This window comes from Cyprinodon variegatus, unplaced genomic scaffold (genome assembly GCF_000732505.1).
Source record: "Cyprinodon variegatus isolate N-32 unplaced genomic scaffold, C_variegatus-1.0 Scaffold596, whole genome shotgun sequence".
NCBI lineage: Eukaryota > Metazoa > Chordata > Actinopteri > Cyprinodontiformes > Cyprinodontidae > Cyprinodon > Cyprinodon variegatus.
The window spans coordinates 255766-268817 of record NW_015151049.1 but is presented as its reverse complement, the minus strand read 5'-3'; the positions used below and the strand labels follow the sequence as shown (position 1 = coordinate 268817).

The window sequence follows — 13052 nt, the reverse complement described above, 5'->3', positions numbered from 1 at the left end:
TGGTGGTGGCCTAATGGTGGTGGCCTAGCGGTGATGGCCTAATGGTGGTGGCCTAGTGGTTGTGGCCTAGTTGTGGCCTAGTGGTGATGGCCTAGTGGTGGGGGCCTAAATGTTTTAACATTACCTGTGTGGTCATGCAACATACTGAGCAATACAGGAACAGAATTGGAAATAGAAATTGTGTTAACACAGCCCTAATCGATACTGGTAAATACTCATATCTGAAATATCTCAAATTTATCAGAAAATTCCCACTTATACTGAAATTAAAAACATAAAAATGTGTTCATGTTTTGTTATTGCTTAGGTTAGGATTTTTAAATGTGATTTTGGTCTTTGCATTTCATTTTGCAGTTAGTGAACATTTATCCATCATTCAGACTACATCCTGTTTCCACCATGAGGACCGTTGCGTCTTTGTGTCTGAGTAAAAAAATGGTGTGCATGTATACAATTCTTGTCATTCTGGCTGGAAAAACACAGAATTTCTACCTTACAGGCATGTAAGGAAGTTTAACATGTAAAGTGCGCAGATGGCAGGTTTAATCTGCCATTAATTAGGCTCTTGGAAAATTCACTCATGCATCATATGTTGCAGATTGCGCTCTTTCTCCAAGCAATTTCTTTTCCTCAGTCACCAAAACCATTTCTTCAACAATCACTCCATTTCACCCTCCACTTGTTTTTTTTTTCTAAGTCTACCTGTACCTTTTTTAACAGGTGCTGAGAAGCATATTTAATAAATCTCTGCATTTTCTTTATCAGTTTAGTTATGACTGCTAATGCTAACACCCCTTTTCAATTCCAGCCTGTGTGCTATGTGCTTGAACCTCTGCATGCATGTGTGGGCAAGTTCTCAGATTAAACACGGTGTAAGACAAGTCCATAAACAAGCCTTCAGGATCATTTAGGGTTATTTTTTCCAGAGTTAGAGGGGAAGCACAAAGGGGGGTTAGTACAGAAATCAGCTGCTCTGTTTATGTAGCTTTCAGTGATGATTACCGGTTCAATCTGTCTGTTTTACAGAGGAAACTGTCACAGAATGGAATGAGATTATGAGTGTGTTTTTTTGAGACCAGGAGAGGCAAATGTTGCAGTTGCACTGGTACAGTGTTTATTTACTCATAATGTTTAACCCTGAGTAAAATTAGAGGAAGCAGAGGACCACCGCCGCCCCCAGACAGAGGAAGGACTGATGGTGTCAGACGTACTGTATGGCCTTGGCGCTGGCCTGCTCCTCCACACAGCAGATGGAGTGTTGTGTGCCTTGTGTCAGTGTGAGCAGCCACACAGTCTGGCAGGCAGACAGAGTTACAAGAGGGGATGTTTATAGGTGAATAAGCAACATTATAAACTGAAAACCTTATTCTTATTACATTACCGGAGTAAGGTTGAATCGTTTGTGTGTCTTTGGGTTTGCATTTAGACCAGTGCTTTAACTTGCACAGCATGGACAGAATACCTTAATCAGTGCAATGTACTCTCACCGGCCGAAATGTCAGGGATACTGCTACAATTTCTGGTTATCTTAAACCACAAATCAGTTATTCCCTTAGCTGCAGCTAAATAGCATATGAACCTTAGTTTAAAGGTGGGACTAACAGAGTCAGCAGAAACAACCAATCAGATAACAAATTTGAAGTAAAAACTTTTATTTTTTTTCACAGAAAAAGAAAAGTTTCTTTTGCAGCCAGTAATTGAAATCTGTAACACCACAATTTCCCCATTGCTAGACAATAAAGGCCTTTCCTATTCTATTCTATTCTATTCTATTCTGTTCTATTCTATTCTATTCTATTCTATTCTATTCTACTCTAAATTTTTAAGATATACCAGCTTATTCTGGACAAAGTGCATTACTACAACATTAGTCCATTGTTGCTGCAGTCTTGACTGTTACGGGTAAAGAAATAATGGGTAACCCTCCTGTGATCGACCCGCTCTATTTTAGACCAGAGAGTCTCTGGTCCGGAAAAAAAGGGCTTTCAACTCAGGGGACAAAGGGGAGCAGCGTAGAGTTCAGCCAGAGCTCCAATGCAGGTTCAGGGCGGCAAAGAAGGACTGTGGGAGACAATGTCAGATGTGTGGGGAGGTCTCAAGAACATCTCTGGCTGTGGGCAGAGGACCAGCAGGGCTGCAGACAGTGACGTCAAGTTTGTAGACAAGTTAAACTGATTTTTCACCCGGTTTGACTTCCCTCACACCAGCCCCCTCCATGTTTTCAACTCTACACGTCTCCAACTTCTCCAACCCGCAGGCCACCAGAGACCTATGCTCCCCTCCTCCACCACTCTCACCAACGCCCCACCCCCTCACACCCTCTGTCCTGCCTCCCTCCCCCCTCACACTCACTTTAATGGAGGTGAGAGGCCAGCTGGTGGGACTGAAACAGAGGAAAGCCTCTGGATTGGATGGGATTCCTCCAAGGCTGCAGAGGAACTGTGCTGATGAGCTCTGAGAGGTTGTCAGCTACATCTACAACCGGATTCTGAGCCTGGGGGTGGTCCTCACTCTCTTGTAGACCTCCCGTGTGGTACTGGTTCCCAAACCACCGCAAGCCAAGGAACTGGCCCGCAGTAGACCAGTCACTCTGACCTCCCACCTGATGAAGACCATGGAGCACCTCATCCTAGCCCACCTGCACACAGTGGTGAGCCCCATCCTGGACCCGCAGCAGTTTGCTTATGGACCTGACATCGGAGTGGAGGAGGCCATTGTCTACCTGCTGTAGCCGGCGCTCACCTACCTGGAGCGCCGTGAGAGGTCGTGTTCTTTTCCAGTGCTATAAACACCGTCAGAGCAGAGGTGCTGAGGGGGAAGCTGGGGGACGCTGGAGTGGAAAGACATCTGGCTGCCTGTACCATCAACTACCTCACTGAACCCCCTCAGTAAGTGCGGCTGCACGGCTGTCAGCCACAGGTGGCAGTCTGCAGCACCGGGGCACACTAGGGCATGTCTCCATTCTTCACCCATTACACCTCAGACTTCACCTACAAAACAGATAACTGCCATCTCCAGAAGTTTTCAGATGACTCGTCCATCGTAGACTGAGTTTCTAAGCTGGAGGATCGATCGGTCATCGTGAACTTTGTGGACTGGTGTGCGAAGAACCACCTGTGTCTGAACAGCAGTAAGACCAAGGAGATGGTGATGGACTTCAGGAGAAGACCCCCACCTCACTCCCCCCGTGAACATCCAGGGCAGGAGATAGAACCTGTGGAGAGTTTGAAATCCCTGGGTGTTCAGGTCAATAATAAACTGGACTGGTAACAGCGACGCCCTGTAGAAGAACGGCCAGAGCCGCCTCCCTCCACCTCCTGAGGAGGCTGAGGTCCTTTGCAGTGAGCAGGCCCCTGCTTCAAACCTTGGTGGCATCAGCCCTCCTCTACGCTGTTGTCTGCCTCTGGCAGCGCAGAGCGGAACAGAAAGAAACTGAACAAACTGGTGAGGAAGGCCGTTTCTGTCCTAGGCTGCACTCTGGACTCAGTGGCTGAGGGGAGGGTGCTGTCCAAGCTTCCATCCATCATGGACGCCACCTTCCACCCACCTTCCACTGCTAGTGTCTCAACCAATCACTATGCAGTGAAGAGTCTCTGTTAATCATACCAACGGTCTCACTAGGGAGTACAAATATGGCGGCTGGTGACTTCAAAGCAATCTGTACTACCAAAGGCCTATCAGCAATCCAGAGAATAAATATAGATCAGTGCTCGGAACACAGACAGTCCCGTGTTCATATGGACACTGGACTTGATTTTCAAGATTTGAAGACGTTTGTAGACAAGGCTTTGTTTTGCTTAGAAACATGCAAATGGTAACCGATGAGTGGGTCGTTTGGTTCCATTGTTAGCCTGTAATATCTGAAACCTGTCTATGATGCTGATGGTCGGTCATTAAAGGGGGGGGATTGCCGTTAAGGGGGGGATTGTCTCTTGTAATACCTGAAACCTGTCTATGATGCATGTTTCCAAGCGATACAAAGCATTGTCTATATAAAGACTCAAACTCACTGCGGATCCAGACATTTGAATTGAGAAAGCTTCCTGGAGAGAAGGAGAAACGTCTTCAAGTCTTGGAAACCAAGTCCAGTGGATCTAAACAAAGCAAGGGCACCACCAGGGGGTGGCCACGGCCACCCTGGGCTCTGCCCTGGCCACCCTACTGCCACCCCCCCCCCACTGGCCAGTGTAGTAGCTACTAAATTGTAGTAGTATCGGTTTAGCGTTTCACCTTATGCACCCAGCAAAGCAGCCGCTCTCCCTGTCCTTCTGGCACACTGTAGTTTCCTGCTCTCCCCCTCCCCTACCTGATGTTTGCTTGTGCAAATCAGCTACCGGTACAGATGACGCTTGTGCGCTCAGAAAACTACGGCTCAGCCCGTGCCCGCTTTAACGGTGAGAAAGCGTATAAAACCAACAGTAAGTAAATAAGTCAAAACATTTATTTGTGAAAGAAAAGGGGGAAATGTGAACTGGAACATTATAATGTTAAAGCAGCTTTTAGTGTGTTTCTGACTTAGTTATGTAGCTAACTGGGTGAACTGGTGATTGTGGATGGATGGTCAATTTCCAGACATGAAGAGAAAGTCCACAGACATCTCTTCTTAGGAGGAGAAGAGAGAGAAGAAGAAGGAGGAGGGGGAGGAAGAGGAGGAGAAGAATGAGGAGGAGGAGAAGGAGGAGAAGAAGAGAGAGGAGAAGAAGGAGGAGGAGAGCGAGAAGGGGGATGGAGGAGAGAAACAGATCAAGCAGCATGATGAGGACCCAAAGCAGCATTAGTGAAGGACAGTGATGAGGAAAAGCAGGAAACAGCAGCAGACCAGGGACAGTCAGCAGCTTTGATGAAGAAGCCTGGTAGAACTCAGTAGAACTCAGTAGAACTCAGTAGAACTCAGTAGAACTCAGTGAAAGCAGGCGTTCCACCTGTTCCTGGACCGACAGTAGTTTTTTGTTTAAAAAAAATGAATAAATGTGCAACTTATTTCAAATATAAATTAAACACAACTATTGTTCTACTCAAAATGTTACCTGGTCTATGTCTGTGCGCATTCAATAACACTAATAATCACACAATAAGCCAAAAGATACAAGTAGGTGTTTACTTAGATCTGTTTTACCACAGCAGTAGAATAAAACCCTGAAAGTATGTTTCTGTGTGCCACCCCAAGAATTTAAGAGGCCCCATCTGGCCCCCCCTATGAAGCATTTCTAGAGGCGCCCCTGAAACAAAGATTTAATCACGTTTAATGGCTTTAATGACCACAAAACAAAACAGACTAACTGAGAATTTGTACACAAGCATGATTGATTATATGGATTTATTACTACAATGTTTATTTGTTATTTATGTTTTCTTAACTAGTCACTCTGATGATAAAATCTTTACAGCTGATGAAAAAAGCAATGCTTTTTCTCAGAAAAGGTGGTTCCTGATAATACAGCAGAACATCTCATGGAGTCTTTCCAAATGTTGCTTTCATGCTGCGGCCACCAGATGGCACCAAAGCCCCTAACATTTATTTCTAAGTCGAAACATCTAGATAAATATATATATTTGTTTGTTATTGTTAACTTCCTGCAGTAATCGATTTTTGCAAACATTATGTGTTTACGAGTTACATGTTTCTGAGATGTAAAATAATCTGTGCAGCGTTTGGTTTGTCTTCTTTATCTCCACCGGAAACGGTGCAGATTAAGCTGAGGTCTGCAAAGTGCGTCACAGGGCTGAGCTGCAGAGAAGCAAGGCAACAGCTGCAGACCGCCATAGAAACAAACTAGTTTATATTCATAGATCCACGCCGCTTCCGGTCCAGCATGGTGAAGATCGCCTTTAACTCGGCTCTGGCGCACAAAGCGCAGAGCAAAGACGCAGCAGCCGCGGAGAAGGTGAGGCAGCGGAGCCGATCATTCAGCCTGGTAGCTGCAGGCCTGACATCCAGCTGCAGACCCAGCGGCGCTTTGCTGCTTTATCAAACAGGTTACAGCCTTGCTGGCTGAGCGCGTCATGGGGAAGCTGGGACCGCCCACCCTCTGCACAGCTGTTCTGCACATCTGCAAAGCTTCAGCCTGGATGAAAGGCTTGATGTTCTAATGCTTGCTTGCCTTGTGGTGTGTTCAGGATCCAGAGGTGGCCTCTGCTCCAGCGGCCACAGAGGGATCCACGGGCCGCTGTCTGCTCACCCTGCTCGGCATCGCCTTCATTCTGAGTGGGCTCATCGTGGGGGGAGCGTGTCTTTACCGATATTTCACCCCTAAGGTTTGTCTCAGTCATTTTCTCCCTAACATGCATGACTTTTTACATGTTTTCCATTTCAGTCCAGGCAGACATTTCATGTTGATCAGAGTTTTTAGTTTTTACCACATATTATTGTTCACAACAAGCATCTTATTAATGAAATGTCAACTAAAAACCTGATCCTCAAAATGGAGAAAGATCAAACATTCAGAAACTGAATTTTATGGCACTTAAAAGTCTGAACATGAAAGACAAACTAGAGATTTAAAGAAGGCAAATATATTTAACTGATTAAAAGAATGGCTGATATTGAATATAAGAAATCCTGTAAGAACAAATGAGCATAAAACTACCAAGGTTTCAAAAGTGACATTAAAACTGTGTTTTTCTTTTTATATTTAAAACCTTTTAAACTATTATGACATAAAATGGATGAGTAACTAGACAGCTAAAGGTTCTCCTGCTCTTCTAATGACATTCACAGCTGCCAATGAAGCAATAATTAAATGTCTGTATGGAAAACTGAAGCCACATTTAATTGAAGCTTCTGTTCAGCTAAAATCTCCAGTAATATAATAAATGCATGTAATTATTCTAAACAATATCTTTTTGATATTGTTGAGTCAGTTCTGCTGCTTGAAGCTTATTCTCATATTTCCTTTGGCTGCTGATATGAGACTGGCAGGTTCCTGCCTGACTCTGTATCTAAATGCTGAACATAGGGACTTAGACTAAGACTTAGACTTAGACTGATAAGTCCCGTCTCTATAATCCATCCAAGTTTTGAGATAAAAAATTTCATTTCTTTATGTTTTTGCAGCACAAATGAAATCAATGTTATTCTGTCTCAGTCCAGGAACACTCGTTTCTTTCTACGTTTTTCTTTACTGCAAAAAAAATGGACACATCTAAAATTTAAATTTGAAAGGGGTTTATCTGGACTTATTTTTACCGTAATCATTGTGTTGACTAAATATGTGGGTTAATAACTATAGGCTGAAACCTGCATGGGATGGGATTTTTCCCCTTGCATGTTTAACCAGCAGGATGGCCTGAACTCTGTCCCTGAAGGTTTGAATCACTTCGCTTTGAGCTGATTCACCTGCCAGCTTCCCCAGAGACGTGCAAACACAGCTCAGTTTTAGTGAGTTTAGTTTTTGGCAGCCAGTCATGATGCTGATAAAAACACCCTAACATTGATGGAAAGCAGGAATTCTGATCCTAAACATAACCACCGTCTGTCTCCAAAGTGCTGCAGTTTGACTCTGGCTTTGGCCACTTTGAGTGTAAAAGTATAATCCAGCCTAACCTGTAGCTCCAGTCAAACCTTGGGACAAAACTGGATATTTTAAAACAAACTTTCCCTAACAATTTAATATAGACCATAGTGGGGTGGAACTGCAGACATGGCTGCTTTTCTCAGTAGGTGGGGATATGGGCAGACATGCTCAGTCTCTGCATGAGGAATAAACAAATAATAATATATAATATAAATAAGTGTAAATACATTTCACCTTTTGACATAATTTCTTTAGAAATGTTTGCCTGTCACTGGCTGTCATCACTTATGCCTCATGGCTTGAATTATGTACTTCCAAGTAGATGTAGATACCACTGACCGACCAAACACCGACGCTGGGTTCGAATCCGGCGGCTGCGTCCTCTGAAGATCCGATTGGTCGGCCGATTACGTCATAGCATTCAGGTTGGAGGCGTCAAATGCAGCCTTGTTTTCACCCAGTTGGAAGGACAGCTCCACTGTATCCTTCATAGCCTAAGTTGTACGATGATTCATCATGAGTCCTAGCAAGGAAAACTGGAAATGGTGAAAAACAGTGGTGAATCTTGGAAGCACAGTTTGATAATATCTGAGACGACGTTACTGCTGCTGAAGCTTCTCAGATATGTAATCAGCACTCAGATCAGCAATGTGCAGTTCAGCATCCATTCTTTGCCTGCTTTGTCAGTTGTCATGGTGCTAGGTGACAGAGCTTACGCTGAGTGAGGGGCCATGACAGCTAAAGATTAGATTAGATTAGATTAGATTAGATTAGATGAGCTTTATTGATCTCACAGTGGAGAAATTCACTTGTCACATATTGGCATAGAAGTCAAAGAAGGTGCAAACAAGGAGGAAAAAGGTGCATTAAGAATAAACAATAAACAATATATATACAGTATATCCAGGTATATACAGTATATCAAGATAAATAAGGATTAAGGTGCAAGTGTACATGTATCGCACACGATGAAAAACAAAATAAAAATATAAACTAAGGAAATAAGAAATAAAAATATGTACAGTCCGGATGGCTTATATACAGAAAACTGGACCTTTTTTAATAGTTAGCCAACCTCTTCCGGCCTCCTTATTTTCAAGGGCCTCTGAAGGAGCCAGTCCAGGTAGACTGCCGGGTCCTTCCAAGGACTCCTTAGAAGGACCCCCAGGTCCTTGGAGGGAACTTGAAGGACATGGTGGTCCTTTGGAGGACCGCCGGGTTCTCGAAGGACCCCCAGGTCTTTGGAGGCTGCATCCGCTGAAACAGAACACACAGCTGTCTATTAAAGCACAATTCTATCATAAAGACACAAAGATTATCCCCTCTCTAAATGACCTGTCAAAAGTGCGAAATTAAATCAATAACATCCTCCACACGCAGCTGGCATCATGGGACCAGACAGCAAGCTTCCTCAGTCACTTAGTGGCACTAGAGTCCATCAGCACTTTTACAATAAAAGCTGTTTAATGTTGGTGCCTTTGAAATTATTATTGTAGATAGCAAGGTGTTGATCGACAAAAAAATAACTAGTAATTGTCAATATTGTGTTCAGGTTTGGGATTTTATGGTTTGATATTATTAAACTCAATCATTGAAAGGTGGTAGGTGCAGGCCTGCCATTGGTTTTCCAGCTGCTGCTCAGAAAGATGGCGATTGCTCCATCAGACGCTCTGGAACGAGTTCCCTCCCTTTGTGAGGCTGTTGCTGCTTCCTTTGGGCAGAAGCTGCTACATGCGTATTGAAGAATGTCCCACAGTCTGAGTGTCCAGGAAGGCAGCTGAAATATACTCCAGATAAGAAAAGATTCTGGCCTCAGGCTTTAGGCCAAGACCAAAAGTAGCAAAATAGTAATAAGATATAGGCTGTAGCTTAAGAGAGCATTAATATCCATCATGAAATAAATCCTGGACTGGGCTGACAGCCCACAGCAGTCCAGGATGCCACTCAGAGAGGAAGAAGTCATGACTGTACTGGAGATTCTCTATGGAGTCATTGAAGATCACATTTAAAGCAAAGCTTCATCACATATCATTGGTGTTGGTCATCATCTGGATCTACACCTCCTGCTCCTGTCTTTGCTTAACAATGCTGTCAATGATTGATCTAACCCCCCCTTCCACCACCAGAGGCTGTATCATGGTGCCATGCAGTTTACTGACATGTCCACCGTGGCAGAGAGCCAGCCGTACTACCTGCCACGGGTGGAGGAGGAGGTGGAGATCTCGGACAGCATGGCCGTCATCAGCGTGCCTCCCCCGCGCTTTCGACCTGGAGACCCCGCCTACATCCTCCATGACTTCAACAGGGTGAGAAGCTGTGGTTGGGTTGGTGTTTGTGGGTTCTGTGCTCAGCTTGTGTTCTGATGCGTTTGTTTGGGATGCAGAAGCTGACGGCGTACCTAGATCTGACTCTCAGGACCTGCTTTGTGATTCCTCTCAACACCTCGGTGGTCCTGCCCCCCCAGGACCTCATTGACCTCTTCTCACAGCTGATGGTGAGTTCTGTCCTCAGTGATGCTCCAGTCATGATGAAGTGAAAAGGAGTCAGTTTGGCCTGAATGTAAGGATGGATACCAGAAAACAATTGGTTAGGGTTAACCAACCTAGATTGTAATGCTTTTTAGTTTTGATTGAAAAAGTAGAGGCAAAACGAACAAATCATAAACTTTTTCAAAACTTTAACTTTTCTTTAGGTAAAGAAAATTTTACAACAATCCAGTTTGTTTGTAATTAAGACTATAAGAATGTAAGATCCTTTCCCAATGCGTGGCCGCTCCCTCACCTTAGCCGCTCCTGACTCCATGGTTGGACATTTTTAGTCCCGTCTGAAACAAGTGGCTCATTCCCTCCCAAGCAGCGCCTAACTGGAGGACGGGACGTATGAACATCACATTCACTGTGGAAAAATATCATTTTTCATAGCAATAGAAACCATTTTGTCAAAGCTGCAATTCTATTCAGTTTATTTCTATAGCTCCAATTCACATCATGTCATCTCAGGTCACTTTACAGTTCAACCAGATCATCCAGTCAGATTGATTCAAAGTTTTCTATCTAAGGAAAACCAGCTGATTGCATCGACTCATTGACTCTTCAGCAATCCCTCACACTAAGCATGCTTGTAGCGACAGTGGAGAGGAAAAACTCCCTTTGAACAGGAAGAAACCTCCAGCAGAACCAGGCTCAGTGTGAGCGGCCATCTGCTGAGGCCCACTGGGGTTCATGGAGACAGAAGCAGACATAGAAAAAGAAGCATAGATGCAAAAGGCAACTGTCAACCAGCTCCCATGTCATCCTCTGACATGGGAGCTGTTTAGGGGCCAGTTTCGGATTCAGCCCACGTTTGTTGTAAAAACTACACTTTCCTTTTAAATAACTTTTTAAAGTTATGTTTCCTCCGACAGTTTTTAAAACATATTGATCCTAAAACTAGTTAGCAGGAACAGTGGTACCCATTAGAAGTTGCAAGCTGCATAGTTTCATGTTTACTTTAAAACATTGTATGGAATAATTTGGTCGGTCTTGGTACCTAAAAGGAAAATCTGAATCTAGCAAGAAATGCTAATTGGTCTCCAATCTTATCTCTAAATTAAATAATGAGTTAACAGATTTTTTCAGGCTGTTTAGTTTTCATCCTTAATTATATTTTACTTTTTGGTTATTTCTTTCTAAATAGCAAACTGAAGGTCTATGAGACCATAAACATGACTTGCAGTATTTCACATAATAGAACATTTCTCAGATCATGATTATAAGGTAGAATCAGCCCACAGCTGCAGATCTAATATAAAACCAAATGAAAAAAGGCTAAAGGCTTATTTGTTAAATAACTATTCAAATTTTTTTATGGACTCAGAAAGTTGCAGGTTTCTCCATTTAGGATTAGCCTAGTTATAATGTTTACCTACGCCTCCTAAAAATAGATTTCTAGAAAATTGGACGGGAAATGGAACAAGATGCTAACAGCACAACTGACTTTTTGTTGAAACTGTTTATGGATCTTCCTCTTTCTGAGACTTCTTTAGTAGCGAGTCATTGCTTTACACATTTACTGTGTTTTAAAAGCTGGATCTTTAAATATAAGATGCAATTCTCAAATTCAAACTGTTAAAAGTGTTTTTTGCAAATTTTTTTTTAGATTTGGGCAAAGTGGGAAACAGTTAATCAAGAACCTCTTAGAGGAAGCACCAATGCTGTATGAATGCAGCTCTGCTTAAAAAGGAAACTGTATATTTATAGTTCACTGTTCTCCAAACAGATGATTTTTTAAAATTATTTTCCTCATTTGTTCTTTTTCTCTGTACTTCAGTCTGACTCATACCGCAGCTACCTGGTGCATGAGGACCTTGTGGTCACCGAGCGCATTGAGGATGTCAAGCCACTAGGTTTCTATATTCGTCGACTGTGCGATGGAAAGGAAACGTACAGAATGCAGCGCCGATCCAGCCTGCCAGGTATTCAATTGTTCTGTAGGTCTCCTGAACATAAAGTTACAACAACAACAAATCATTGATGAGAGAATGTCCCGACCACTCTACCAACTTCACCTTAAGGCGTTTTGCAGATGTAATGGTGACTTGTAGAAAATAGAGACCCTTAAAACCTTCCCACAGCTGATAAAACTTCACTCTGTTTTATTTGTAAACCATTGCTTCAGCAATCAGCCCACTTGGTAGTGAGACAAGTAGTTGTGATCCTTAAAATCTGGCATTTGTGGAAGAGAGTGTGTTAGTCCCATTACAGAGGATGGAGGAAGAGTCTGTGGTCAAATGGATGTTTCTAACATCCTGCTAGGCGCCCGCGTCCCTCACAGGGAAACGAGTCAGAAAAGAGTCAGGCCAAAGTTATTGCAGTGATCTTTTAGTTAGGTCCTGGTAAAACCCTGACTGTGAATAAACATTTAAAAACCTTGGAATCCTTCAAGGTTTTTAAATGTGAAAAATTAAGTGCAAGGCCTGGAAAGTGACGAAAACGGCCATAACAAAACGGTCATCCTCTGAAGGCCTTGAATGGTTTGGATGTTTCTTTGACCACTTGGTGTTTCCTGAACGTAATGTGGGCAGAACTGGACACGCTTTGGTGGAAACTTATCTTCTCACTGGCCAATTAGTAAAGAGCCAGTCACGTTAAAGAAGTCCTGAAGTTGGGCCCTCATACTGTGCCAGGAAGATGCAGCCTGATTGCATGGCTTGCTATGTCTGGCTGTCAAATGGCAGACAACAATGAATATTCAGATTTTTATCAGTGGTCGGAGATCATGTTTATCATTATAAGAAGTATTTTGCAACACATTTGCAGAGGAGCTTTAATGCACCAACAACGCCCTATCAATAAACATATACAATTTTGGTGAGGTACTGTTCAATTCAATTCATTTCAGTTTATTTATATAGCGCCACATCACAACACAGGTCATCTCAAGGCACTTTACAGTTCAACCAGATCATCCAGTAAGATTGATTCAAAGTTTTCTATCTAAGGAAAACCAGCTGATTGCATCGACTCATTGACTCTTCAGCAATCCCTCACACTAAGCATG

The 13052-nt window shown here is 43.2% G+C and overlaps 1 protein-coding gene across 1 annotated transcript in view; it reads left to right on the top strand.

The window, feature by feature from the left end:
• Positions 1–5697: 5697 nt before the first annotated feature.
• The window catches only part of itm2a (integral membrane protein 2A), an 11701-nt gene continuing 4346 nt past the window's right edge, over positions 5698–13052 (top strand). Inside the window, exons 1-5 of the mRNA XM_015392567.1 lie at positions 5698–5885; positions 6118–6255; positions 9641–9820; positions 9898–10008; positions 11823–11967. Of these exons, the coding sequence (XP_015248053.1) occupies positions 5814–5885; positions 6118–6255; positions 9641–9820; positions 9898–10008; positions 11823–11967 (646 nt within the window). The 5' untranslated portion in view covers positions 5698–5813. The remainder of the gene's footprint in view (positions 5886–6117; positions 6256–9640; positions 9821–9897; positions 10009–11822; positions 11968–13052) is intronic.